This window comes from Scylla paramamosain, chromosome 26 (assembly GCF_035594125.1).
Source record: "Scylla paramamosain isolate STU-SP2022 chromosome 26, ASM3559412v1, whole genome shotgun sequence".
Taxonomy (NCBI): domain Eukaryota; kingdom Metazoa; phylum Arthropoda; class Malacostraca; order Decapoda; family Portunidae; genus Scylla; species Scylla paramamosain.
The window spans coordinates 21,611,422-21,639,090 of NC_087176.1; the positions used below are offsets into that span (position 1 = coordinate 21,611,422).

The 27,669-nt window shown below is 43.3% G+C and overlaps 1 protein-coding gene across 1 annotated transcript; it reads left to right on the forward strand.

The window, feature by feature from the left end:
• The first annotated feature begins 1,201 nt into the window (after window positions 1–1,201).
• On the forward strand, window positions 1,202–25,000 carry LOC135113869 (uncharacterized). Its single transcript, XM_064029491.1, has 8 exons — window positions 1,202–1,288; window positions 8,080–8,243; window positions 8,888–9,041; window positions 11,479–11,574; window positions 11,963–12,039; window positions 19,194–19,323; window positions 22,127–22,231; window positions 24,139–25,000. The coding sequence occupies exons 1-5, from the start codon at window positions 1,202–1,204 to the stop codon at window positions 11,984–11,986; spliced, it is 525 nt and encodes a 174-aa protein (XP_063885561.1). The 3' UTR covers window positions 11,987–12,039; window positions 19,194–19,323; window positions 22,127–22,231; window positions 24,139–25,000.
• The last annotated feature ends 2,669 nt before the right edge of the window (window positions 25,001–27,669 follow it).

A 27,669-nucleotide genomic window follows, 5' to 3' on the forward strand; every position in this document is an offset into this window, starting at 1 on the left:
CCGTCGGAGATTAGATTGATAGGAAGCATGTGAGTGTTCTTCGGCCATTCGGTAATAGCTTCTTAAAAAATTACCAGCGTTATTGATGTTTTCATTGATAAAAAGAGACCCATGAGAACCCAATTACGATTATAGCCTTTGAAATCAGTCGTAACGGGAGTTTTCAAGGCAGCTTTTATGATTCTAGTGGCAGATTAACAAGGATACTGCATCATTGATAGGGGAAAGACTAGTGAGAACCATAACAATGCTTGTGGCCTTTGCAATTAGCCGTAATGAGAGTTTTTAAGTAAGCTTTTTATGATTCTAGCGATGGATTAACAAGAAGGAGAGCTCAAACTATTTCGTGACACTGGGCTAAGACCCATGTACAGTAAATGCGTATCAGTAAGGGCCGGGAGGAGGCCCGGGCCACGCGCTACCCCGGTGTGGAATGTGATAAAAGCATCCCCTTGTGCCTGGAAACAATGGCTATTCACAACACCTCCTCGGAAGAAGAATGTGTAACAATAAGGAGTTCAAATTTTGAGAGCAATCGTGGAGAGGGTGACAAAGGCGGGGCAGGGATACGGCTGCGGACTAAGTGGCAGCCTCCTCTGTGTCTGTCTGTCTGTCTTTCAGTCCGTCTGTGTGTGTGTGTGTGTTTGTGTGTGTGTGTGTGTGGTGTGTGTGTGTGTGTGTGTGTGTGTGTGTGTGTGTGTGTGTGTGGGTGGGTGGGTGTGGGTGGGTGGATGTGTCTACTGGTCTTTGTCACTGTCGTCCCTTTGTCTCTCTCTCTCTCTCTCTCTCTCTCTCTCTCTCTCTCTCTCTCTCTCTCTCTCTCTCTCTCTCTCTCTCTCTCTCTCTCTCTCTCTCTGTCCTCTACCACTTTGCACTGACTACACACTTCACAAGCATCCTTCATCTTATTAGCGCTCCTTCAGTCCTTTGCAACGCACCCGCTGTTAAAAGGAAAAAGTACCTTAGCTGGCATGTTGTTAGAGTATTCCCTGCTGCTTCGCCTGTCCTCACGCTTCCTTCCCTCTCACTCGTGCTATCATGCCTTCTGCCTCTTCGTCAGGAGGTGCAGTGCAGATGTCCTGTCGCCAGCCGTCGCTTCTCTGCCCACAAGGGGTAGTGCACGCGGCGGGCGCTCATTAAGGGAAGCCCGAAATAAGTGGGTTATTTAGGTGATGAACTGGGGGATGTGAGGCTTGTTTTGATGAGGGACAGAGTGGAGTGGAGCAGAGAAGGACAGAGAGGAGCAGAGTGGGACAGGGTGGAACAGATTGAAACAGAGTGGAACAGAGTATGTCATTGTGGGAGAAAGATGGACAGAAAGAAAGAATAATTTACAGTAATTTACATCTAAACCTGCCTTCTCGAAAACAATGGTTAATTTAGCGGTACCATATTTATCAACAACATAAGGAACTCCTTCAGCGCCTCCGTCAAGAGATTAGCTCCCTGGTATCCGCAGATTTTCGACTTAATTCTTTTCACACAGCTGTTTCGTAATACAAAAACAATAATTTACATATACTCGTATACCTGCCTCCTTGTAGAAATAAATGCTTAGTTTATCAACATCAATATAGGAAACTCCTTCAGCGCCTCCGTCAAGAGATTAGCTCCAGGTATGCCTAGATTGCCTCACGCCCACGTAACCTGCAATGCCTGAGTGCCGCGGGCCGCTCTCTCCCTCAGGTCAGGGAAAGGAACCATTGTAGCTGATCTCTCGAGGCCATTACCACCCTTCCCTGAGCTTCCTCATTCCTCTCTGCATTACTTCCATCTCTTCCCGCCCTGCCTCACGCCCTCCCACCCTCGTCCATCCTCCTCTTCTCTCCCTCGTTAATTCTTCTCGTTATTTCCTTCATCTGTTCTCTATCTGTTGTAAGTGTATCTTCTCCTCCCGGCCTATCTCACGTCTCTCTCTCTCTCTCTTCCTACTCCTCCTGCCATGCACCACCCTTCCCCCTTCCCCCTTCTCTCTCTCTCTCTCTCCTCTCTCTCTCTCTCTCTCTCTCTCTCCTCTCTTCTCTCTCTCTCTCTTTGTTCTTTTCCCTTCTATTTCCTTCTGCCAGTGTACACTTGCAACAACCTCTCGTTCATTCTTGTTTTCCGCTTCTATTCCTCCTCCCGTGGTTGAGTAGTATATAGAATATCTTACAACATTTTCACTGCTTTGGTTGTCCTTAACCCTTCATGGGACTGTAAAAGAGATGTTTGCAGAGACACTGAAAAAAAAAAGGAGAAAATAAATTTGGTTCTTTCTAGGGTAAATAATATTTTAAAAGAAGGTAGTACGAGAATCAAGTGCGTAAAAAAGCTGTAGGTGAGCATTGTAGCATTGTAGGAAGCACTGTGTCTAGCAACGAATGGGTTAAGGTCTCTTTTCATCTGGTGGTGAAATGCTACACTGAAATAAGATGCTACTCTCGACACATCAGACTCCTTTCCCTTGCAGCTCCTCGCCTGATTTTTTTTTTTTTTTTTTTTTTTTTATGTAGGAAGGATACTGGCCAAGGGCAACAAAAATCTAATAAAAAAAAATGCCCACTGAAATGCCAGTCCCTAAAAGGGTCAAAGCAGTAGTCAAAAATTGGTGGATAAGTGTCTTGAAACCTCCCTCTTGAAGGAATTCAAGTCATAGGAAGGTGGAAATACAGAAGCAGGCAAGGAATTCCAGAGTTTACCAGAGAAAGGGATGAATGATTGAGAATACTGGTTAACTCTTGCGTTAGAGAGGTGGACAGAATAGGAGTGAGAGAAAGATGAGTCTTGTGCAGCGAGGCCGCGGAAGGAGGGGAGGCATGCAGTTAGCAAGATCAGAAGAGCAGTTAGCATGAAAATAGCGGTAGAAGACAGCTAGAGATGCAACATTGCGGCGGTGAGAGAGAGGCTGAAGACAGTCAGTTAGAGGAGAGGAGTTGATGAGACGAAAAGCTTTTGATTCCACCCTGTCTAGAACAGCAGTATGAGTGGAACCCCCCAGACATGTGAAGCATACTCCATACATGGACGGATAAGGCCCTTGTACAGAGTTAGCAGCTGGGAGTGAGAAAAACTGGCGGAGACGTCTCAGAACACCTAACTTCATAGAAGCTGTTTTAGCTAGAGATGAGATGTGAAGTTTCCAGTTCAGATTATAAGTAAAGGACAGACCAAGGATGTTCAGTGTAGAAGAGGGGGATAGTTGAGTGTCATTGAAGAAGAGGGAGTAGTTGTCTGGAAGATTGTGTCGAGTTGATAGATGGAGGAATTGAGTTTTTGAGGCATTGAACAATACCAAGTTTGCTCTGCCCCAATCAGAAATTTTAGAAAGATCAGAAGTCAGGCGTTCTGTGGCTTCCCTGCGTGATATGTTTACCTCCTGAAGGGTTGGACGTCTATGAAAAGACGTGGAAAAGTGCAGGGTGGTATCATCAGCATAGGAGTGGATAGGACAAGAAGTTTGGTTTAGAAGATCATTAATGAATAATAAGAAGAGAGTGGGTGACAGGACAGAACCCTGAGGAACACCACTGTTAATAGATTTAGGAGAAGAACAGTGACCGTCTACCACAGCAGCAATAGAACGGTCAGAAAGGAAACTTGAGATGAAGTTACAGAGAGAAGGATAGAAACCGTAGGAGGGTAGTTTGGAAATCAAAGCTTTGTGCCAGACTCTATCAAAGGCTTTTGATATGTCCAAGGCAACAGCAAAAGTTTCACCAAAGTCTCTAAAAGAGGATGACCAAGACTCAGTAAGGAAAGCCAGAAGATCACCAGTAGAGCGGCCTTGACGGAACCCATACTGGCGATCAGATAGAAGGTTGTGAAGTGATAGATGTTTAAGAATCTTCCTGTTGAGGATAGATTCAAAAACTTTAGATAAGCAGGAAATTAAAGCAATAGGACGGTAGTTTGAGGGATTAGAGCGGTCACCCTTTTTAGGAACAGGTTGAATGTAGGCAAACTTCCAGCAAGAAGGAAAGGTAGATGTTGACAGACAGAGCTGAAAGAGTTTGACTAGGCAAGGTGCAAGCACGGAGGCACAGTTTCGGAGAACAATAGGAGGGACCCCATCAGGTCCATAAGCCTTCTGAGGGTTTAGGCCAGCGAGGGCATGGAAAACATCATTACGAAGAATTTTAATACGAGGCATGAAGTAGTCAGAGGGTGGAGGAGAGAGGGAGGAACAAGCCCAGAATCGTCCAAGGTAGAGTTTTTAGCAAAGGTTTGAGCAAAGAGTTCAGCTTTAGAAATAGATGTGATAGCAGTGGTGCCATCTGGTTGAAGTAGAGGAGGGAAAGAAGAAGAAGCAAAGTTATTGGAGATATTTTTGGCTAGATGCCAGAAATCACGAGGGGAGTTAGATCTTGAAAGGTTTTGACATTTTCTGTTAATGAAGGAGTTTTTGGCTAGTTGGAGAACAGACTTGGCATGGTTCCAGGGCAGAAATATAAAGTGCATGAGATTCTGGTGAAGGAAGGCTTAAGTACCTTTTGTGGGCCACCTCTCTATCATGTATAGCACGAGAACAAGCTGTGTTAAACCAAGGTTTAGAAGGTTTAGGACGAGAAAAAGAGTGAGGAATGTATGCCTCCATGCCAGACACTATCACCTCTGTTATGTGCTCAGCACACAAAGACAGGGTCTCTGACACGGAAGCAGTAGTCATTCCAAGGAAAATCAGCAAAATACCTCCTCAGGTCCCCCAACTAGCAGAGGCAAAACGCCAGAGGCACCTTCGCTTAGGGGGATCCTGAGGAGGGATTGGAGTGATAGGACAAGATAAAGATATGAGATTGTGATCGGAGGAGCCCAACGGAGAAGAAAGGGTGACAGCATAAGCAGAAGGATTAGAGGTCAGGAAAAGGTCAAGAATGTTGGGCGTATCTCCAAGACAGTCAGGAATACGAGTAGGGTGTTGCACCAATTGCTCTAGGTCATGGAGGATAGCAAAGTTGTAGGCTAGTTCACCAGGATGGTCAGTGAAGGGAGAGGAAAGCCAAAGCTGGTGGTGAACATTGAAGTCTCCAAGAATGGAGATCTCTGCAAAAGGGAAGAGGGTCAGAATGTGCTCCACTTTGGAAGTTAAGTAGTCAAAGAATTTCTTATAGTCAGAGGAGTTAGGAGAGAGGTATACAGCACAGATAAATTTAGTATGAGAATGACTCTGTAGTCGTAGCCAGATGGTGGAAAACTCGGAAGATTCAAGAGCGTGGGCACGAGAGCAGGTTAAGTCATTGCGCACATAAACGCAGCATCCAGCTTTGGATCGAAAATGAGGATAGAGAAAGTAGGAGGGAACAGAAAAGGGGCTACTGTCAGTTGCCTCAGACACCTGAGTTTCAGTGAGGAAAAGAAGATGAGGTTTAGAAGAGGAGAGGTGGTGTTCTACAGATTGAAAATTAGATCTTAGACCGCAGAATGTTGCAGAAGTTAATGAAGAAAAAGTTGAGGGGGGTGTCAAGACACTTAGGGTCGTCGACGGAAAGGCAGTCCGACCTGGGGACATTTATGGTCCCCTCCCCAGATGGGGACTCCGAGGCTGGTGTAGGAGTCGCCATGATTTTAAATTTTTTTTGAGTGAAGGGTGTGTGTGTTATTAGGTGCTTGTAGTTTTGTGTGGAGGAAGAGAGTTGTCTTTAGAGGGCAGGCTGTGACTACCCCCTTGTGTTGTGAGACACAAAGGGAAACGTTCAGTGAGGTCACAGCTGGGTTTAATGATAAGTTCACAGCACCCCCTTAACAGTGCTTTAGACCTCACTGGGAGTAATTATCGTTTCGGCAGGTGTCTACTGCCTCCTCCTTTAAAATTGTGACGATTTAAAGCATCTCTCCATTCCCTCCTATCATTATTGTGCATTACGCTATTAGTGGAACCAGTGTGCTGTGCGACTTTCGAGCTTACAGTGATTAATTAGCGAAGCAGCTTATGTATAGTGACGAGGCCATCCTGACGCCCACCACGGCTGCGTTATGTGTAGGTTTCATAAGGACATAAGAAAATGAAGGAAACTGCAAGAAGCCATTAGGCCTACACGTTGTGGTCCCTGTCCCAAACATGCTTACCTATATCCATCTATCATTCCCATCCATAAATTTGTATATTATTAAAAAAAAAGGAACTCGATCTTCTAGTTATTAGTTTCTCTTAGTTTCTTTCTCCTTCCTCACCCCCCCCCCGCTCTCTCTCTCTCTCTCTCTCTCTCTCTCTCTCTCTCTCTCTCTCTCTCTCTCTCTCTCTCTCTCTCCCCTGGACATATATTTAGGCATTTTGCTGCTGTGACTTTTGATTTCACGAGAATGTCTTCAGTGGAGGAAGGAAGAATGTAATGGAGCAGGTCATATTATTGCCGCCGTGTGTGTGTGTGTGTGTGTGTGTCGGCGCGCTGTGGTTATCACATATTTTTGCATTTGAAATAAAAGTATATTATAAACGAGGAGAGGCGAGTTTGACGCAGCGAATAAAATAAGGTGATTTATGGGCCCAGGTAGCGGCGCCACCTCCCTGTCCCCCTCTCTCCTTCCCTCCCTGCTGCAGGTGTGTGTGTGTGTGTGTGTGTGTGTGTGTGTGTGTGTTTTGAGACGAAAGAAGAAAGATAAGATGATTTCATATGTAGATAGATAGATAAATAGATAGATAGATAGGTAGATGAATAAACAGGTAGACTGAAATACAGAGATGCATACAGATATATGAACTGCAAACAGACGAATAGACAGACATGTAGCTCGAAACAGCAGATAAATACAATTATAAAAATCACAGATAGATCAATAGGAGATAAAAAACAAACAAACAGACGAATAGAAACAAAGAAGCTGATCCAAATATACGAATACAGACACAGATAAACAATTAGATCCAAGTAAATACGAGAACAAGACAGTTACTAATAATTCCAAAGAGGTGACACTTCCCGCGCCGCCCTCACCCTCCTCCTGCCCTCCCCCGCCTGGCGTAGCTCGAGGGGCGCGGTGGAGCCAATATTCCGGCCCAGGGTGAGGAAGGGCGCATCCTATTCAGCGGTCGTTATTAACCCCTGCTGGCTAATTACTCGATCGGACCGCAGCGGAAGGAGCCGAACGTGGTGGTGCCTCTCTCTCTCCCTCTCTCTCTCTGTCCCACCCTCCTGCACTCCCTTCACGCACCTACGCACCCATCCACCCACCCACACACACTCACACACACACACCTTCTCACGAGCCTTGATCACGAGGACTATTCAAGCATCAGAATCCCCATGGTGTGTGTGTGTGTGTGTGTGTGTGTGTGATCGATGTAGGAAGCGATGCTTCATTCCCTCATATGAACCGCTGCTCATCTACTCCTGTGGTCCTCGTTACACACACACACATACACACCTTCCAGATCTCATACATTACACCACAGTTTTTTCTTTTTTCTTTCACCTGTGTCTTCTCATCTTCTCGTCTCCTCGTCTTCTCGTCTTCTCGTCTCTCCATCTCCTCGTCTCCTCGTCTTCTCTTCTCCTTGTCTTCTCGTCTTTCCGTCTTCTCATTTCCTTGTTTTCTCTTGTCCCGGAGCGCGGTACATCTGACAAAGACAGGACAGCCAACATACAGGGCACACACACAGACACACGCCGTTCCCTGCTCACCGTCGTGACCTCAGCAAGGGCACGCAAATTAGAGCCATTGAGCAGGGTCTGCTTACATTCTGGAGGCAGGGAAGGAATGTTACAAAAAGCCTGTAAATTGCAACCAGCCTGTAAAGAGAGGAGGCGGGAGTGTGTGTGTGTGGGAATAACACTATTAATTTAGAGCCACGGAGGAGAGGAGGAGGTGCCATTGCTGAGCCTCCCTTAGACTTGGTGGAAGGATGGGAGGGAAAGAAAAACAAAGGAGGCCACTTTATCTCGATGTTATAGCCACGTATTTCTAAACCCCGAGTTTTCTCATAAGGGTTATTTTTCCAAAGGCTACAGAGATGATTAGTCAGATTCTCATGGGTGGCTCTCTCAATGACGATCTTTGTTAAATTATCACTAGAATCTTGAAAACACCTTTTAAAATAGTAATGACTTCCACTGTTACTGTTAAAGATAATTGAAATACCAAACCGTTTAAACCATCGGACCTCAGTGCCAAGGAGATAAAAGGGAAACAAGAGGGCCACACCTGCCTCTGGAATCAAGTCAGAGCTGCCCCTCGCCCCCTGGGAGAATGAGACTGCCCCATGTCCTTGGCAGAACAGAGACCAACGCTGTTACCCTGCCAGTGACCCGTCAGGCCAGGGGCGTGCCTCTGTCAGTGAGGAATCCCTCAGCGAGGCCTCTAACACAGTTACCGGTGCCACTTGTCGATCATTCTAGCAGAGCAACAATGTTTTTCTTTGGCCGTGGCAGTGACGCAAGGCAGGGGAGGCGGTGAGGCAATGAGGCAATGAATGCATCACCCACCTTCACTCCACTTCAACCAAACCCGCACCTGACTGTATCCCTTTTTCAAATTGCAGCGGCCATGAAATCTTTGCATTGTCATTCTCACACCCGTTTCTTATTACGACCACAAATCTCAGATATATATTCATACAGTCACGATTCAGAGCAAATGAAGCTTCGCCACTCAATTTCGATATGAACGCTCCTCAGTTTTGCCAGCTGAGGACACGCGAGCATGGTAACACTGCCACTGACCGATGCTAGAGCTCCCTGATTGGCCTCAGTGTTTCCGTTTTCTTTAAAATGTGATGCAGATAAATTATATCCTTCCGTCAAAATTTTATATATAAGACATCAGGTTATGAAGGTCAGAATAACCTAGTGTCTTATTACTAAATATAGATTTTGGTAAGAGCCAATTTGCTGCCAAATTAAAAAAAAAAAAAACGGGGAATACATGAACCAATCAGGGAGCGAGAGCATCCCTAGTGACAGTTACCAGGTGGCAGAATTAAAGGGCCGGAATCAGTAAGCACAGTGGGCGTGCCGTGGACGTATGGGCGTGTGGCACAACTTCCCAGGCGAGGAGCGCTTGTCCCGCGGCTGGACCTGAGGCTGAGGCGCGGTCTCATCGACACAAGAGAACGTGATGAGGAGAATGAGGTGAGCGGCCCGTCAGATGCAAGTATTAGTGAATGCCTATAATTTTGACAATGTGTAACCAGTAGTGGTGGTGGTGGTGTTAGTGGTGTGGTGGGTCAGGCGGGGTGCGTGGGCGGGATGTGTTGGGCCGGGATGTGGGGAGGGAGGGCAGGGTGGGGTGACCGGGTGATGGGGGCGGATGATAAAACACATCAGGTGAGTGATCTCGTTTGTATTTGGTATGAGCGCGCGCACGCACGCACGCACGCGCACACACACACACACACACACACACACACACACACACACACACACACACACAGCATTACACAATCTACTAATTTTTGGTTGTGATAATTTTTGACCAGTCGTCCGGGCAGCTCCTCACTCCCTTCCCTCCTCAACAACCCCCAACCTCCTCTCCTCTTTCCCAGGCCTCCCTCCTCCCCAACCTCCACTCTCCTCTCCTCTCCTTGCTCTCCCTCCCCCATAGTCCATATCCTCACCTCCATGCCTCTATTCTCTCCCTCCACCCTTCCCTATACCTCTCTCTCTCTCTCTCTCTCTCTCTCTCTCTCTCTCTCTCTCTCTCTCTCTCTCTCTCTCTCTCTCTCTCTCTCTCTCCGCCTTTCATACGCTGCCCACACACTGTTTTTCTCGCCCTCCCTCCCTCCCTCCCTCCACCTGCAGACCATTCCTCTTTGCCCTTCCCTCTCCCCTCTCTCTGTTTCCCCCTCTCGCCCTTCCGATTTATCCTCTCTCCCAGCCTCCCCTCTCCCACCCTCTCCCCGGCCGATGAAACTTCGCTGCACTATAAAATATCGCAATTGGTTAACGATTTAACGCCGAAATCTGCATATAAATTTGGGGTTAACAAATTTTGAAAAGCTCGCATTTGTATGTTTTTTTTTTTTTTTTAGGATCTGTTGATAGTCATGTTGTGTGTGTGTGTGTGTGTGTGTGTACAGGTGTCCCATTCCTTAACACACACACACACCACACACACACACACACACACACATACACACTAGTAATATCAATGGCCACTGTATGTCTTTGCCTTAGTCAATCGGCGGCCGTACATCTCCCTCCATCTTGAGTCGAGGAGAAAGAGGAGGAAGAGGAAGTGAAGATTCTTGGGTGAGAGGTGGCTTGACCTTAGCACTTCGAAGGCCAGGGGAAGGATCTCTCTCTCTCTCTCTCTCTCTCTCTCTCTCTCTCTCTCTCTCTCTCTCTCTCTCTCTCTCTCTCTCTCTCCTTTTTCTTCTTCTTCTTCTTCTTCTTGTTTTTAACATTGGCAAGAGCTGTGATTGTAGATTTGAGTGTTGGCCTTTTCAGGCTCACTTAGACTCACTTCACTTGATGTGAAAAGCAACCTTCCTTTGTGTTCCTTGCTGTTTACCCAGGTATTGAGATGATACAACTTAAAAGATGTATTCATATATTGTTTTATATATTCCTTTTATTTGAAATGACCTTATTCCGATTTGAAATTTTGAACAGTAATTGTTTGTACTCATCTTGACACGGAAAGACGCGCCTTATGCTTTGTGCTCCTTTCGGCACGTAAACCCCGACAAGCAGGATGTTGTGCATTCACTAATTCTTGGTGTTCCGAAGCCTTCCGCACGGCACTGCTCTCGCCGCGTTCGCTGTATTTAATTGTCGGTAGCACATTAAGCACTGTTTCTGTGAAGAAAATGCATATTTACTGTTGATATGATTGTCGTCATTTTGCACAAATGTCATTTTGTTTGAAATGTTCTGGTTCAGGACACCACGCTGAGTAATGTGATATCAAGTGTTCAAATCATTCATATCCCTCCATTGCACTTTGTTGATTTTTTTGTGAAAATCATAAAGAGTTTGATGTGTAAAGATAATTCTCATCACATTGCAGTTTGTAATATAACCTGTAAATCCATTGCTTGGCTGAATCTTAGTGATCTTGCATCACTTTAAGCTCATAGTGCACTATTAAATTATCAGTGCTCTTTGACTGTTTGTTTTTGATAATTGAAAAAGAAAATTTTATATTTGCAATCAGTTTTTTAAGTTGACCTAAGAAACAAACATTGATGCAATTTGGAGTCCATATGTTTAATTAAACATATTCTCAGTTTTCGCAAAGTAATAATAAAAAAGAGTTATGTCTGTGGTGTGTGTGATTAATGAAAGAAGCAGACCTGAAATTGTGTCTCTTCCTCGTGTAAGGTGTGCAGCGTACCCTTCAGGCCAGTGCCGGTGCGGAGAGAGAGAGAGAGAGAGAGAGAGAGAGAGAGAGAGAGAGAGAGAGAGAGAGAGAGAGAGAGAGAGAGAGATGCAACCGTATTCTAAGCTAAAGATGTAGGATGTCCACCTGTTCTCCTTGTTCTGCCTGTCATCAAGTGTGTTGTGGTAGCACTGTAGCTCCCTCGTTGCAAGTGGCCTTCATTATTTACATTACACGTTGTTACAGCGTAAGGAGTTGCTGGGTGTGGCCTTCAGTAGGATAATGAGGATGGAAGCTGGCAGTGGTGACCACATCAAGACGTGGCACCACAACACAATGAAGGTGTGTTGCTGCCTGTCTTCATTCAGTGAAGAGGACACCAAACTCCACCCACACACTCCACCTCACCACACACCTCACCACATAAGCATTTACTCCCCTTTTTTAAAATCTATTAATATTTAGCTTATCTATAGGCTTTTACAATTGTCTTCACTTTTTTTTTCATCAGATTTTGAACATTTTCACTACAGATCTGCCGGAAAGTAGAATGAAGATTGGTCTGGAAGCAGAATCTGAAAGCATGAAATTAAGTTATTAAGAGCACGGATGTGACAAGAAGCAATATAAACAATGATAATAGTAATAGCAATAGAAGTATTAGTATAAGTAAGTCAATTTGAGCCCCCCATTGCAAATCTGACGTGCACTTAATGTTACTTCCCGGCAGGCCCGGAACGTGAACACACGATGATCCGCTTTGAGGAGGACAGTGTGGCATTCTCTTGCCTCACAGCAGACTGCAAGGTGAGGCCTCAGGGAGGCTGCTGGAAGGCTCTGGTCACCCTTTCACCACGCTGTCGTTTGTTGCACCTGTCCGATTCATTCTGCACGGTTGCCTTCCAAATGTTACACATTAATTACAAATTTTGGTATGGACTGAAAATGTGACACATGTACTCTGCGAGTACACGTGCACGTGCACTTGCTGCATCTCTTGTTGTCAGAGCCGCTCGTAACTTGTTGTTCTCTTGCGGTGGATGGAAGGGTGACGTTTGCTGACGTGATGACGTGAATCGTGTTTGGACAACATTCGGCTTTTGGCTAACGTCAAGTAAACGTGTCTTTGCTTTGTTGCTTTCTTGTAAATGTTTACAATAAGTTATAAATTTCTTATGTCAGCCAACCAGTTGTGGCTGGGAACTGGAGTTGTGCTGTTTTTTGTAAAGGTTTGTTAGAGGTTGAACTAATAATTCATATTTGCTAGTTAAGCTAATTTTTGTACCTACTTATTATGAATTTGTCTTCCTCCTCCATACTTTTTTTCTTCTTTCTTTAATGAAGAGGCAAGGTGATGTCTGAGAACAACTTACACATTTTAAAAGTTTGAACTACATTCTGATTTAACTGTGCTGCTTCACAGTCCATTTTAAATATCAGGATGCACCACCATGTAGGGAAGGAGTTAGTATAAATCTATGTAAAAGATCATTTGAGTGTAGCTTTTGATGTTGTAGTGTAGGTAAATGAACCACAATGCAGGCAGTCACTGCAGTCCTATGTTGTCTTGCCTTTGAGTGTTAATGCTACAGCTGGGAAGGATATTGTTGGGTAGGGAAGGCAAGGCAGAGCTGGGGGCTGACCAGCAGAGCAGTAGCACTCACCAGCCATTCAGACATGTGCATAAGCTGACATTCAGTTGCCTTTTGTTTTCACCTGCTTTCTCTGTCACTCCGACAACGCCGAGCGTCTTGATGCGCGACGATCCGTAGAGCACCATCATTGCCGGACCGAGCGGGTCGAAGATAAATCGTAGCATCCTCTTTGAACGAATATTTATTTTAATAAGTACAGTGTATTGAATTATAAGATCTGATGACAGAATATATTTAAATGAAGATGTTATTGTAAAGCTGCAAACTAAAAGTACAATTAGGGAAAAAATGATAGTGTCTCACCATATACAGTATATTGTGGCTACACAAGACTTGCTTGTGTCTCCCTCCCTGTGCTCAAAATGCTAGCCAGTCATGGAACAACTTGGGAGGCACTCAGAGGTCATGTGCACTACAGTAATAGGAGTGCTTTAGATAGGTTAGTTCTTGCCTACCTTCGTATCAAATGCCACGTCATGTGCCAACATTTCAAACGTGGAATTGTAAGAGAAGGTAGAAATCCTGGTCAGGGATGTTTTTATCCAGCAATGTTGGGTGGATCTGGAGGGATATTATGAACTGTGTGTGTGTGTGTGTGTGTGTGTGTGTGTGTGTGTGTGTGTGTGTGTGTTTTTTCTTTCTTCCACCTACGGAAAGAGCTCAGATCTTTGGGTAGGAATGAGACCTACCCAAAGATCTGGGTATGTTTATGGTACCCAAAGATCTGAGATGTTTATTAAATCTCTCTCTCTCTCTCTCTCTCTCTCTCTCTCTCTCTCTCTCTCTCTCTCTCTCTCTCTCTCTCTCTCTCTCTCTCTCTCTCTCTCTCTCTCTCTCTCTCTCTCTCTCTCTCTCTCTCTCTCTCTCCTGTATTATATGAATCACTCTTCAATAATAGCACAACACATTAGTGAGACAACTTCTCCCCTTTATAAAATCAATTTGACAGTTTGTAAGAATTTAATTATCTTCCAAAAAATTGGTCCATTTGTGTTTTTATTATCTTTTGACATAGTTTTGGTCTGTAATTTAGTGTGTGTGTGTGAGTTAGCCTGTGTGAGATTGCTGGCATGGTACATATGTAGATAAATAGATTATTATTATTATTATTATTATTGCTAAAAGTTTGAATGATGTATGTGTATGTATGTGTGTGTGTGTATGTGTGTGTGTGTGTTTGTGTGGGGGCCACCCTATGTGTAATTGTCAGTATGGTATAGAGAGAGAGGGAGGGTGTCTTTGATGTCAGGAAATAGAGTACCATACTTACTGGAGGAGGCAGTAGGCACCTGCCAAAATGATAATTACTCCCAGTGAGCTCTAAAGCACTGTTCAGGGGGTGCTGTGAACTTATCATTAAACCCAGCTGTGACCTCACTGAACGTTTCCCTTTGTGTCTCACAACACAAGGGGGTAGTCACAGCCTGCCCTCTAAAGACAACTCTCTTCCTCCACACAAAACTACAAGCACCTAATAACACACGCGCGCACACACACACACACACACACACACACACACACACACACACACACACACACACACACACACACACACACACACACACACACACACACACACACACACGCCCTCACCGACACCCCCCATCGCTGGAAGTATGTGGACGACTGCACCGTGGGCGTCCCAGTTTCCACCAAGAACCCGGACTACTCGCCACTGCAAGCAATTCTGGAGCGACTGCAGACGTGGACAGAGGAGAGCAGGATGACCATCAACCACAGCAAAACTGTGGTGATGCATTTCTGTACCTCCTCTGTACCAGTGCCCCCTCCCCGGCTCACAGTGGGCCCTCACCCCCTCCAGGTGGTCCAATGTGCCAAGCTTCTCGGAGTCACGGTGGACGACCAGCTGACCTGGAAGCAGCATGTCGCCAGCACCGTGAGATCAGCTACCTACAGGCTGTACATGCTGCGCAGACTCAGGTCGCTGGGGACGCCGACAGATGAGTTAAGGGGGGTGTACCTTACCTTCATCCTCCCCAAACTCATGTACGCCTCCCCAGCGTGGTCCTCCTCCCTCACACACACTCAACAGCTACAGCTAGAGAGTGTGCAGAAAAGAGCGTGCAGGGTCATCCTTGGCCCTGCATTCTCCACCTATGAAGAAGCCCTGACCACCCTGAGTCTGTCCAGAATATCCACCAGGCACCGAGAGGCTCTGGAGAAGTTTGGGAGTGGACTAATGCATCATCCACGTCTCAGAAACATGCTGCCGCCCGACGCGCCTCGCCCTGTCCGTACCACCAGACACCACAACAAAATAACGCCCCTGAAGGCGCCGCGCACGGACCGGTACAGACTCAGTGCGATTCCCACCATGGTGCGAGCCATCAATCGATAGTATTTCCCTCCTAGATTAGACTTACCTTTAGGATTAATGTTAAGTTTTTCCCCATCCCCTATGTACATTTTCAGTTTGTCAACTGCCTAAATAATAAACCGTTTATTATTATTATTATTATTATTACACACACACACACACACACACACACACACACACACACACACACGCCCTTCACTCATAATTTCAAAATTCATGGTGACTCCTACACCAGCCTCAGAGTCCCCATCTGGGGAGGGGACCACAAATGTCCCCAGGTCAGAGTGCTCTTCTGACAACAACCCTAAGTGTCTTGACATCCCCCTCATCTTTTTCTTCATTAACTTCTGCAATATTCGTGGTCTAAGATCTAGTTTTCAATCTGTAGAACACCACCTCTCCTCTTCTAAACCTCATCTTTTTTTCCTCACTGAAACTCAGGTGTCTGAGGCAACTGACAGTAGCCCCTTTTCTGTTCCCTCCTACTTTCTTTATCCTCATTTTTTATACAAAGCTGGATGCTGCGTTTATGTGCGCAATGACTTAACCTGCTCTCGTGCCCACGCTCTTGAGTGAGTTTTCCACCATCTTGCTACAACTACAGAGTCACTCTCAAACTAAATTTATCTGAGCTGTATAGCTCTCACTTAACTTCTTTGACTATAAGAAATTCTTTGACTACTTAACTTCCAAAGTGGAGCACATTCTGACTCTTATCCCTTATGCAGAGATCTCCATTCTTGGAGACTTCAGTGTTCACCACCAGCTTTGGCTTTCCTCTCCCTTCACTGACCATCCTGGTGAACTAGCCTTCAACTTTGCTATCCTTCACGACCTAGAGCAATTGGTGCAACACCCTACTCGTATTCCTGACCGTCTTGGAGATACGCCCAACATTCTTGACCTTTTCCTGACCTCTAATCCTTCTGCTTATACTGTCACCCTTTCGTCTCCGTTGGGCTCCTCTGATCACAATCTCATCTCTGTATCTTGTCCTATCACTCCAATCCCTCTTCAGGATCCCCCTAAGCGGAGGTGCCTCTGGCGTTTTGCCTCTGCTAGTTGGGGGGACCTGAGGAGGTATTTTGCTGATTTTCCTTGGAATGACTACTGCTTCCGTGTCAGAGACCCGTCTTTGTGTGCTGAGCGCATAACAGAGGTGATAGTGTCTGGCATGGAGGCGTACATTCCTCACTCTTTTTCTCGACCTAAACCTTCTAAACCTTGGTTCAACACAGCTTGTTCTCGTGCTATACATGATAGAGAGGTGGCCCACAAAAGGTACTTAAGCCTTCCATCACCAGAATCTCATGCACTTTATATTTCTGCCCGGAACCATACCAAGTCTGTTCTCCAACTAGCCAAAAACTCCTTCATTAACAGAAAATGTCAAAACCTTTCAAAATCTAACTCCCCTTATGACTTCTGGCATCTAGCCAAAAATATCTCCAATAACATTGCTTCTTCTTCTTTCCCTCCTTTATTTCAACCAGATGGCACCACTGCTATCACTTCTATTTCTAAAGCTGAACTCTTTGCTCAAACCTTTGCTAAAACTCTACATTGGATGATTCTGGGCTTGTTCCTCCCTCTCCTCCACCCTCTGACTACTTCATGCCACGTATTAAAATTCTTCCCAATGATGTTTTCCATGCCCTCGCTGGCCTAAACCCTCGGAAGGCTTATGGACCTGGTGGGATCCCTCCTGTTGTTCTCTGAAACTGTGCCTCCGTGCTTGCACCTTGCCTAGTCAAACTCTTTCAGCTCTGTCTGTCAACATCTACCTTTCCTTCTTGCTGGAAGTTTTTTTTATTTTTTATATTTTTTTTATTTTATTTTATTTATTTATTTACTTACTTATTTATTTATTTATTTTATTTATTTATTTATTTATTTATTTATTTATTTATTTATTTATTTATTTTTTGCTGTTGGCCAGTCCCCCTCCTACATAAAAAAAAAAAACACTTCATACCTTTTGTTTTATTTTAGATTACTTTTTAATTCCTTATTTAAACTGATTTACATAAAAATATGAAGAGTAAACAAAAATCAGTAAACCTCCCAAAATAATAAAAAAAAAAAGTTGGGTTTCTTTAAATGTGTGTTTTTCCAGCCCTGAGTGATTGTGGTGAATTGTGGTGTGTTTGTGGTGAGTGATGGTGTGTTTGTGGTGAATGGTGGTGTGTTTGTGGTGAGTGATGGGGATTTTGTGATGACAGACTAGTGGTGGTGTTAGCACAGGATGAATATTGACACTAACCTCTCAACTTTCATTGTTGTTATAGTAATACACTCACCACCCTTTGCTGTGGTGTGGTGGTGGTGACGGATTGTGTGATGGCGTCCCCTTGCTTCTCTGGACTTGTGTGAGGTGCACTGCCCTCTACCACCTCCCTTTTATTTTCACTATTGTTACATGTTGTGAGGTGCCTGGTACACCCCTCCCCCATTCCTCTTTTTTTTTTTTCCTCCACCTATCTCCTCCCTCTCCCTCTCTCCTCCCTCTCCTTCTCTTAGTCTCCATTATGCAAGGAGTAACAGTATCTTCTCTTCCTCTTCCTCTCTTCCTCCCTCTCTCTTCTGTTTCCACTAACTCCCTCAATTTACAGTTGTTTTCTAAGGTTTAAATATGGGTGAGGGGTGAGGGGTGAGGGGTGGTGTGTGTGGGTGTGAAGTGATGCAGCAGCAGAAAGTCATGACAACCCAGCTGATCACCTCTGTAGCCTTGGAAAACAGTGGTGAGAGAGTGAAGGGTTTCCAAACACGGGTCAAAGATGAACGGCGAATCCTTACCTTGCTTGTCATAGATACAGAAAATTTCCTTCACCTCCTCCAACGACCCCTCATCGCCTTCAATAAGGAACTTGGCGGCCAAAGAACTCCTCAAACTAGAGTGCACCAGAGCCTGCACAAGGAGAAGGAGGAGGAGAAGGAGGAGGAGGAGGAGGAGTGAATGAAAATGAAATGAATGAATGAACGAAAGTATGTATATATGTCTATCTATCTCCTTATCTCACCCTGCCACCTGTCATTCTCAGGATGGTAGAGATGGTGTCCACATTGATGGTGCCCTTCTCTGTGTCCAAGGCATGCACAGACCTGTGTGGGCATGGGAGAGCTGGGGAAGGCTGTGTGTGTGTGTGTGTGTGTGTGTGTGTGTGTGTGTGTTTCCATATGACAGTAATGTTTTTTTTTGTCATCTTACTGTCATCCTAAATTCCTAATATTACTTTTTAAAGGTCTCAGCTTTCTTGTAATCTTCAAAACAACGTGTTTCTTCTATTTGTGTGCGTGTGTGTGTGTGTGTGTGTGTGTGTGTATATATATATATATATATATATATATATATATATATATATATATATATATATATATATATATATATATATATATATATATATATATATATATATATATATATATATATATATATATATATATATATATACATATATATATATATATATATATATATATATATATATATTGTTAAACATATAGGAAAGTTTAATGGAATTTATAAAGATGTATTTTTAAGTGTTTAGTTTGTTTTCTTGTGTTTTTTAATTGCTTAGGTTTTAAGTTAGCAAGGCAGTGTGTTGGTTGCAGCACAGTATGACAACAGACTTCACCTCCTTGCCAGCCGTACAATAAAATCCCTCTGTATTAATTAATTAATTAATTTATTTGTTTTGTGTGTGTGTGTGTGTGTGTGTGTGTGTGTGTGTGTGTGTGTGTGTGTGTTAAGGGAGTTTTGCTGTGATTTAGGAACATATAGGAGTCAAAGGGGTCCCTTATCTTACACTCTTCTATCCTGCTTAATTTCAACTATCCTGCTTAATTTCAACTGGCAAACTTTCTTCTTCCTTTCCTCCTCCTCCTCCTCCTCTCGCTGCCTTAACTCCTCGCCAAATAACTTTATTCGGTTTTGATTTTAATCTTGACTACTTTTTTTGTTGTGGAAGAAACAAGATCCTTCAACCCCAATCACAGGAAGAGGCAGGAGGGATGCGGCAGACAGCAGATGATGGCAGGTGACGGCAGCCTCGTGGTCCTCTTCCCTGTTCCTTGGTGGCGCTGCTTCACTCCTTACCGGCAAGTCTCGTCCTACTGTTTGGGAGGCAATTACGCCGCCGTAAAATATTGATGGGGAAGAGGAGGAATCTGCCATGAATAATTTGTTGTAATGTTTCTTCTAATGGTTTTCCTCAGTCGCTTACAAATAGTGTTAATTTCTCACTCGATTCTTAAACATCTCCTCCTCCGCCTTAATAATCAGGTATTTACGAAGGGAGAGGGGAGAGGGAGAGGGGAGAGTGGCTCATACTGATGCATCATCCACTTAGCGCCAAAAATAACGAGGCAGCCAAACAGTCATGCTCGTCTTGACGCGTCGGCCGTAGACAGGAAGTCGGCCGCTGTTCGTCGCGTGAGAACGCCGAGTGACTCACACTCTCGCTCAGAAATACAGCGAGTCACGAACCAGCGCAGTGATTTTCCAGGCAAGACTTTTTTTTTCTATGAGGTATTTTTTGGTGCAACACATGCAGGTATTCAACGCGGAAAACAAAAGGAGGGTACAGGGTGATGGAGGAAAACAATGGCATCTCTTTTTTAATATGTTTGATACCCTGAGGCACTTCCCCGCAGCACAGATAGATAGATAGATAGATAGATAGATTTATTGACTACACAATCATATTACAGCAAACAAAACTAAAACAAAAACTAAAATACAAAAAAATATCCACAGCAGTAGTCCATTAATAATTGTAGTCCACAATATTCTAAATCATTAAATAAATATTCTTGCAATGCAGCAAAAGAACTCCCAAAATACAAAATAAAAAAAAAATTTTCTCTACCCAAAAATAGACATTACCAGATATCATACAACTTATTCGCATTCATTTAAATTTCCTTATTTATATACTTTAAGTACATCGAAAATTACATTACACATCTCGCTAGTTGTACATTTTGTAAATACATCTTCCATTGTTTCGTATCTATAGTTATTCCTTAGATGTTGGGTGAGAGTACAGTTCTCCAGTACGTGCACACAAGAGCGTCGTGCTGGGTGGCGAGCCGCGCTGCGTGACACGCGGCGCGGGGTGGAGGGACAGCGTGGTGTGGTATCATCTTCCCCAGACACAACGCAAAACTCGGGCAAAACTTAAAATACAAGCTTAATTTTATTTGCACTCCAAATCTCGTGAAAAATAATGTTAATAAAGACTCGATGCCGCTTATTTTCTCCTCCACAGAATAGCGAGGCTAATTTGGGCACCGTGTTAATGCCTCCCCTTAATGGAAACCTGGATGGCCCCGCGCCCTCCGCGGACCAGCCCAGAATACCACGACCAGGGGGCGGGGAGGGAGAGGGGAGAGTGGCTCACACCGACGCATCATCCACTTAGCGCCAAAAATAGCGAGGCAGCCATCCAGTCATGCTCGTCTTGACGCGTCGGCCGCAGACAGGAAGTGCGGCGAATTTTGGTCCTAAGGCGTTCACTGATTTCCTGAACGAAACTGTGTTTATGTTAACATTTCATTCACCCTCCATTATTCTGTCAATTATTTCTTTCTCGTCAGTATCTTCATTTTTTTTCTTCATTTGTTCAGACGGAAGGACCGATATTCCTTATAGTATATATATATATATATATATATATATATATATATATATATATATATATATATATATATATATATATATATATATATATATATATATATATATATATATATAACGAGAGAGAGAGAGAGAGAGAGAGAGAGAGAGAGAGAGAGAGAGAGAGAGAGAGAGAGAGAGAGAGAGAGAGAGAGAGGGGGGGGGAAGCAAATCCAAGTGTCTTGCCGCCATTTTTATGTCTAAAGTTTGTGGATTTCAGGAAGAGAAGAAAGAGGAGAAGTACCGCAAGTATTAAAACCAGACTCATTTTCCTTTCCTCCTCCTCCTCCTACTACTACTACTACTACTACTATTACTACTACTACTAATACAACCACCACCACCACCACCACCATCACCACCACCACCATAATCACCACCACTACCACCGCTACTACTACTACTACTACCACCTTCACTTCCTATGACTATTTACTGTCTCGTTTTTCCTACTATATTATTATAACCTACACTTCCTCCTCCTCCTCCTCCTCCTTCCTCCTCCTCCTCCTCCTCCTCCTCCTTCTCCTCCTATTTTCCTTCCTTCACTGTTATTATTATCATTAGTCGATCAGTATAATAAGTTTCCTAAGATCATATGACGTTTCTTAATAATGTTTTTTTTTTCTTCTTCTTCTTTTGATCCATTAAGGAAACAATGTGTCGTCTCGTTCACTGTTCTGGAACTCATTCATAACCTGTTAGAAACTTCTTTTAATTCCGAATCACTTTACTTATCGTACTCTTATATTTTGGGAGTTCATCTTACATACGTATAATATTTTAGTCAGAGAGAGAGAGAGAGAGAGAGAGAGAGAGAGAGAGAGAGAGAGAGAGAGACCTACAATCATTCAAACACTCGTTAATTACAAACTTAAAAAACATCGATATTTTTAATAAAATAACTTTACTTACACAAGCCAGCAAACATACGAACGCACACAAATTAATACCAGTGATAGAAAAAGAACTTATATAGCAACATATTCTGAAACGCTTCATTTGTTCTCTCACCATATTTTTTTTTTCAAATGCCACAGAGATGATTAGCCGGGTTTTCAATTGCGTTTCTCCTGTTAATAATATAGAAATCGTGTTAATGTCACTAGAACCATTAAAACATCTTTGAAAACCTGTGCAACTTCATTTAGAGTCTTATCAGTTTAGTGGAGGTGCGGCGCAGAAGTGTTTCAGAATAGGGATCATTGTCTCGTATTCCTCCAGCCTGGTGTCCCCGCTCGGCTCTTTTCACGACTCGCAACGAGGGAGAAAGGTCGAAGTGCGGTGGTCTCGTGGCGGAAGGCTGAAGGAGGCGGTGAAGGAGTGAAGGTAAGAGTATGGTAATGATAAGAATATTAGATTATTACTCAGTGCATGGAATTAATGTGTAACCCTTGAGATTGCGAATGATTAGGTTGAATACGTGAGGATTAGAATGGATAGGTGTGATTGGGTTAGTTTTGTCCAGGTATGGGGATTAGGTAAGCCACGTTAGGTAATGTGATTAGCTTGAGCTGATATAGGTTGACCAGGTGAGGTTGGTAGGTGTGATTAGGTTGAACAGATGGTGATTACAACACTTAAGTAGTTAAGCTTATCAGGGGAGAGATGAATATGCTGATCAGATGGGAAGTTATAGATAGAAGTTTAGCATTTTGCGAGGGAATAAGCTGCAAGGGTGATTAGACTGCAGGTAAAATTATTTAACTTGTCAGGTGAGAGAAGTATGCTGACCAGATGGTAAGTTGGTTGCTTGTTTGTCCAGGTGATTGACGTCTGATTAAGCTTACTGAGGTGATAATTAAGGAAGTGAATTTGAGATTATATTATATAAGCACGTAAAATCATGTTGGATTAGTGTGTCCGTGGCTGCTATTTTGTGGTCCCTCTGCTTATTCGCTGTGCTGAGTAGCAGTTGGCTTGTTAACTACGATTGGTCATTATTTTCCTTTATTCATTATCACACACACACACACACACACACACACACACACACACACACACACACACACACACACACCTACCTACTTACCTACCTTTAATAACGCTGTATGCACACCCACGCACTCTCATGCAGAAAATACTGATGACACTCAAAAAAAAAAAAAAAAAAAAAAAAAATGGTGGCACAAGAAAACTGGTGGCACTCAAAATACTGGTGATGAACTCAAAAATACTGGTGATGAACTCAAAAATACTGTTGATGAACTCAAAAATACTGGTGATGAACTCAAAAAAATTGGTGATGCACAAAAAACTGGTGATACACTCAAAAATCTGGTGACACTCAAAAACCTAGTCAGGCAGCCAAAACAATGGTCATGCACTCAAAAGACAACCCCTTCTCAAACACACACACACATATTTCCATTCTAAATTTGCATTAGACTTTTCTAATACTGCTTTGTTCTATTAAACTACTTATTTATTTATTTTTTTTATTTATTTATTTATTTTTTTATCCAGTTCACCTCAAAGTTGGACTATTTCAAATAGTTCTTTTCCTAATTTGTTATTCATCTGATAAATATTTTCTTGTATAATATTTCCTCATGTATTTGGCTACAAAATTCTTTCCCTTATATGACGTGTTCATTATACAGTGGGTTTCAAAAAGATAGGCTAGATTTGAAATTGTTGTTTCTCTGGAACCATAAACTGACTATGAATAAAATTAATAAACTTAAAAGGTACGGATCAAAGTTTAAAATGACTCTTCTTTTCAAATTGTAAGTTTTTTATTTGTGTTCTTCATGAGCGCAGAAATACAGAAATATTTAATCAGGTTCATCTTTCAAATTTGTGTATTAACTGTCATGCCATTGAAATATCTGTGATGCCATGCAAATTTCTTCTATCTGGTGTTTTCTTCTATTCTGCATCATCCTTCAAATTTTTGCCTTTAAATTATAATAGGGACGTATTTATCAAACACGCATTTCTCAGCTTCAAACGTTATACTGCCATACTTTTCAGATTTTCTCTACCCGGTGCTTTCCTTTCTTTCAATTTTTGTTTCTTGAATATGACAGTATGGAATTTAGCCATATTTCATATTAAATCTCAGCACAGTTCCCATACCATGCAGTGCTTGTCAGGCTTCCTCCATTTTCCCATCATATATCTTGTGTAGTCTTAGTTTTGTAGGGAATCAGTTATCAAACACATTACAAGGAATCACAACACATACAACAAGCTTCATGTATCTAGGAACTAATGGTCTGTTTTCCTTGTAGGTGTGAAGTGTGCAGCTTCCACTTCATCATCCCATGAACAGCCCACAGGAATCTCTACCAGCACCTGGTTATTAAACAGTGTTGTCACGCCAGGCCCAATGTACTCCATTGCAATCAGGGAGTCAAGCTTCACCAGGAAAAGAGGCAGAGCGTCACCACCTTCAAGCCCCACAAGAGGTATTAAGTATCGTTGGGACAAAGCAATCAGGGAAGAGTCAAGTTGCAGTAAGAGGAGTGGGTCAAGAATTTCAAGCGGGAAGAACACGTAAAATTCCCTTCAAGTCATGGCGGGACCGACAGGCAAGCTTCAACACTTGTGGAGGCGCGAGAGCTGCAGGCAGTTTCACAAAGAAGAGGTTGCTCCTCACTCAAGTTGACGCAAGGACACAAGAATTGGCAAGTGTTGTTGCTCCCAGGCCCTGCTGCAAGAGTTCTCCAGTCCACTCCAGTCTGGGAAGGAAGAATGTAGCAAGTCCCTCTCTTCTGTATTCAACAACCACCACCACCACCTTCATTCAGGCTTGGGATAAGTTTTATACATTCCAGCACTTCAGTAATAAGGAAAAAAAGTGCCATGTTTATATTATTGTTGTGTATTTATTCACTTGACATTCACATTAAAACAATAAACATTCAGTATACCATCTTGAACATAATGATAGTTATTTATGCCATGTCAATAATATCTTTGGCAAATAGTCTTTCTGGGAGTACAGGTCATGCCCTCAAGGAAAAAAAAAAAAAAAAAAAAAAAAAAAAAAAAAAAAAAAAAAAAAAAAAAGAAGCCAGGATTGGCTACTAACCTTTGTTTAAGATATCATTTGCACATAGAAGCCCCATCCCAGCCGACACTGGAGTCACTGGGACGGGGCTTTTATGTGCAAGTGGTATCTTAAAAGTTTAGAGGGCACAATCCTGTTTTTTTTTTTTTTTTTTTACCTTTGGGGCATGCATGAATTATCAAATATTTATTTTTACACTATTATACCACACTGTTAGCTAACTATATATTTATTTCACATATATAATAAGAATAGTCACAAATATTTATTTATTAGCAAAGACATACAAGTCTTATTTCACAAATATAATAAGAATAGTCACAAATTTATAAAGACATACAAGTCGTACACAGCAGTGCATCCTGGACTAGAGACACTACACTGGTGGAGTCATGTGCTGTGGCACCTGGCTCGACACTTGTACAGCATCAGCACACCCAGTACTGGCTGCAGACACTCTCCATTTGGCTCTTCACCTGATGTCACACCCTGCGACATAGCACTACTGGCCTGACTGCAGACAGGACGTTCGCCAGCACAAGACAGACATCTGCAAAAGAGTAATGCAACTTGGGGAAGATGGAAAGTTACTAAGACATGAACTTATATCACACATACACACTAATTCTATAACTCAAATGCCAGCATTTTACTTTTCACAAACTTTTCACTCCCTTGAACAGCCCATCACCTGGCCCAAACAATCCTGAAACACCCAACAATTCATATCTATTTATCTTTTCTATATCCATAAATTCCCCCAAAAACCTTATTTTTCACTAAACACCTTTCACGTGCACATCTCGCAAGAAAAACTCAAGCAACGCATCCTCTCCTCTTATTTCACACTGATCACTGCAGACCATTCCTTCTAACCCTCTTCAGTAACTCTCCACAACACACCACACCGGTAACACTCATCCATCCCGGTCACTCTTAACAAAAGCACCACATGTGCACTTACCCAGCCCACACACTGCCTCTCTTGCAATCCTGTACCACTATTTTCACACTTACTGCTCTTCTAATCTTGGTAAGAGCACGCCTCTCCTCCATGCATTTACTAATCTTATTAACCACCTCCCTCTTATCCTGCACATACATACATAAGGATTCATACACACACATACACACACACACACACCATGACTCTCAACAATACTCTGATTACATACAGTTGAGGATTCCTTATCCAAAATTGTTGGGAGTGAATGAAAGTGGTGCATATTTTAGATTTCCCCAGTTTTTTTTTAATGACAACTTGCCAATTTCTGATACCTCCCATGGCAGTAAATCAAGCTCTAGTAATCAATTTTTTGGTGGGACAAAAACATTACAAGACATGACAATTAAAAACTTAGATTTTTAAATTTAGGATAGAGGATTCTCAAGTGTAGCAACAAAACACAGTGGTCACCTGAATTGGTTCCTGCAGTCACCACCACCTGTCAGTCACAAGGTTTCCAGTAAGGTGTATTTCTTGCTCTTAGAGTTATGGGAGCGTCCCAAGGTTTCTTCCACTTCCTCTCCGTGTTACCACCTGCGGGGAAGACACACATCTATACTGCTGCATGACTCACAACTCGGTCCAGAATTTAACCGTTTCACCACAACATTACACAGCAAAGAAGGCACGACAGAAAACGAAAACATTGACATGTACATTTAACTCTTAAAGCAGTGGGCTGTATTGTAACTTGAAGGTCTCCACATACAGGATAAACTAGACTTTTCATTATGACAAGATATGATATGTCTACTCAAATAAGAAGACATGGAAAAAGTGCCAAATTGTCATACATGGCAACTCACGTGCCCTGAAGATGTTATGCTCAGTCTTTCAATCACTGAGAGACTTGTCAGGCACAGTGGAGAGAGGTGTCTCTCCTGCGCTGTCAGGCACAGTGGAGAGAGGTGTCTCTCCTGCGCTCCCCTGTACTTTTTTCCCCCTTGCCACTACCTTCTCGTTTCATCGCTCACATTCAATACCCCTTACATTACAATGGATCCCGGCAAGTTTAACAGGGAAGAGAGTGCCGTGATGGTGTTTGAGTCAAGGCCAGTAACTGTGGGGCTGGAAGGAAGACAGGGAGATCAAAGACAGCCGTGACACAGTTGGCCAGGGTTACACTAGTGCTGGGCACAGCTGCCACTCCTGAGAGAAAGGCTAAGGGGAAAAAAGGAAGACAGATACAGGAATAATAAGTTGATGCACAGTGCACAGTGCACATGCACAGTGAACACTTAATTGCCACGCCATCTTTCTCCTGGTCAGAAGAGGCCTGTGAGCTGCAGGATGACTGGGGGTGAGCGGCCTCCGTCCACCACCCGGGTGACGGCTGCTTCTGAATTTGCCATCTTCCTTCCTGTCTCACAATTACTGATCCCTTCTTGAACAAATACCATCACAACACTTTTCTTCACTGTCAAGCTTGCCAGGACTCATTATGTGAGGAAAATTATGGGTGAGCCATCACATGAGAAGCTTGTACCAAGGGAAAACAGGCAGGGGAGTGTGGCAGTGTAGAAGAGGGGGACAGCTGAGTGTCATTGAAGAAGAGGGGATAGTTGTCTGGAAGGTTGTGTCGAGTTGATAGATGGAAGAATTTATTTTTTTTAGGCAGCAAACAATAACTAGTTTGGTCTGCCCCAGTCAGAAATTTTAGAGAGATCAGAAGTGAGGCGTTCTGTGGCTTCCCTGCATGAACTGTTTACTTCCTGAAGGGTTGGACATCTATGAAAAGACATA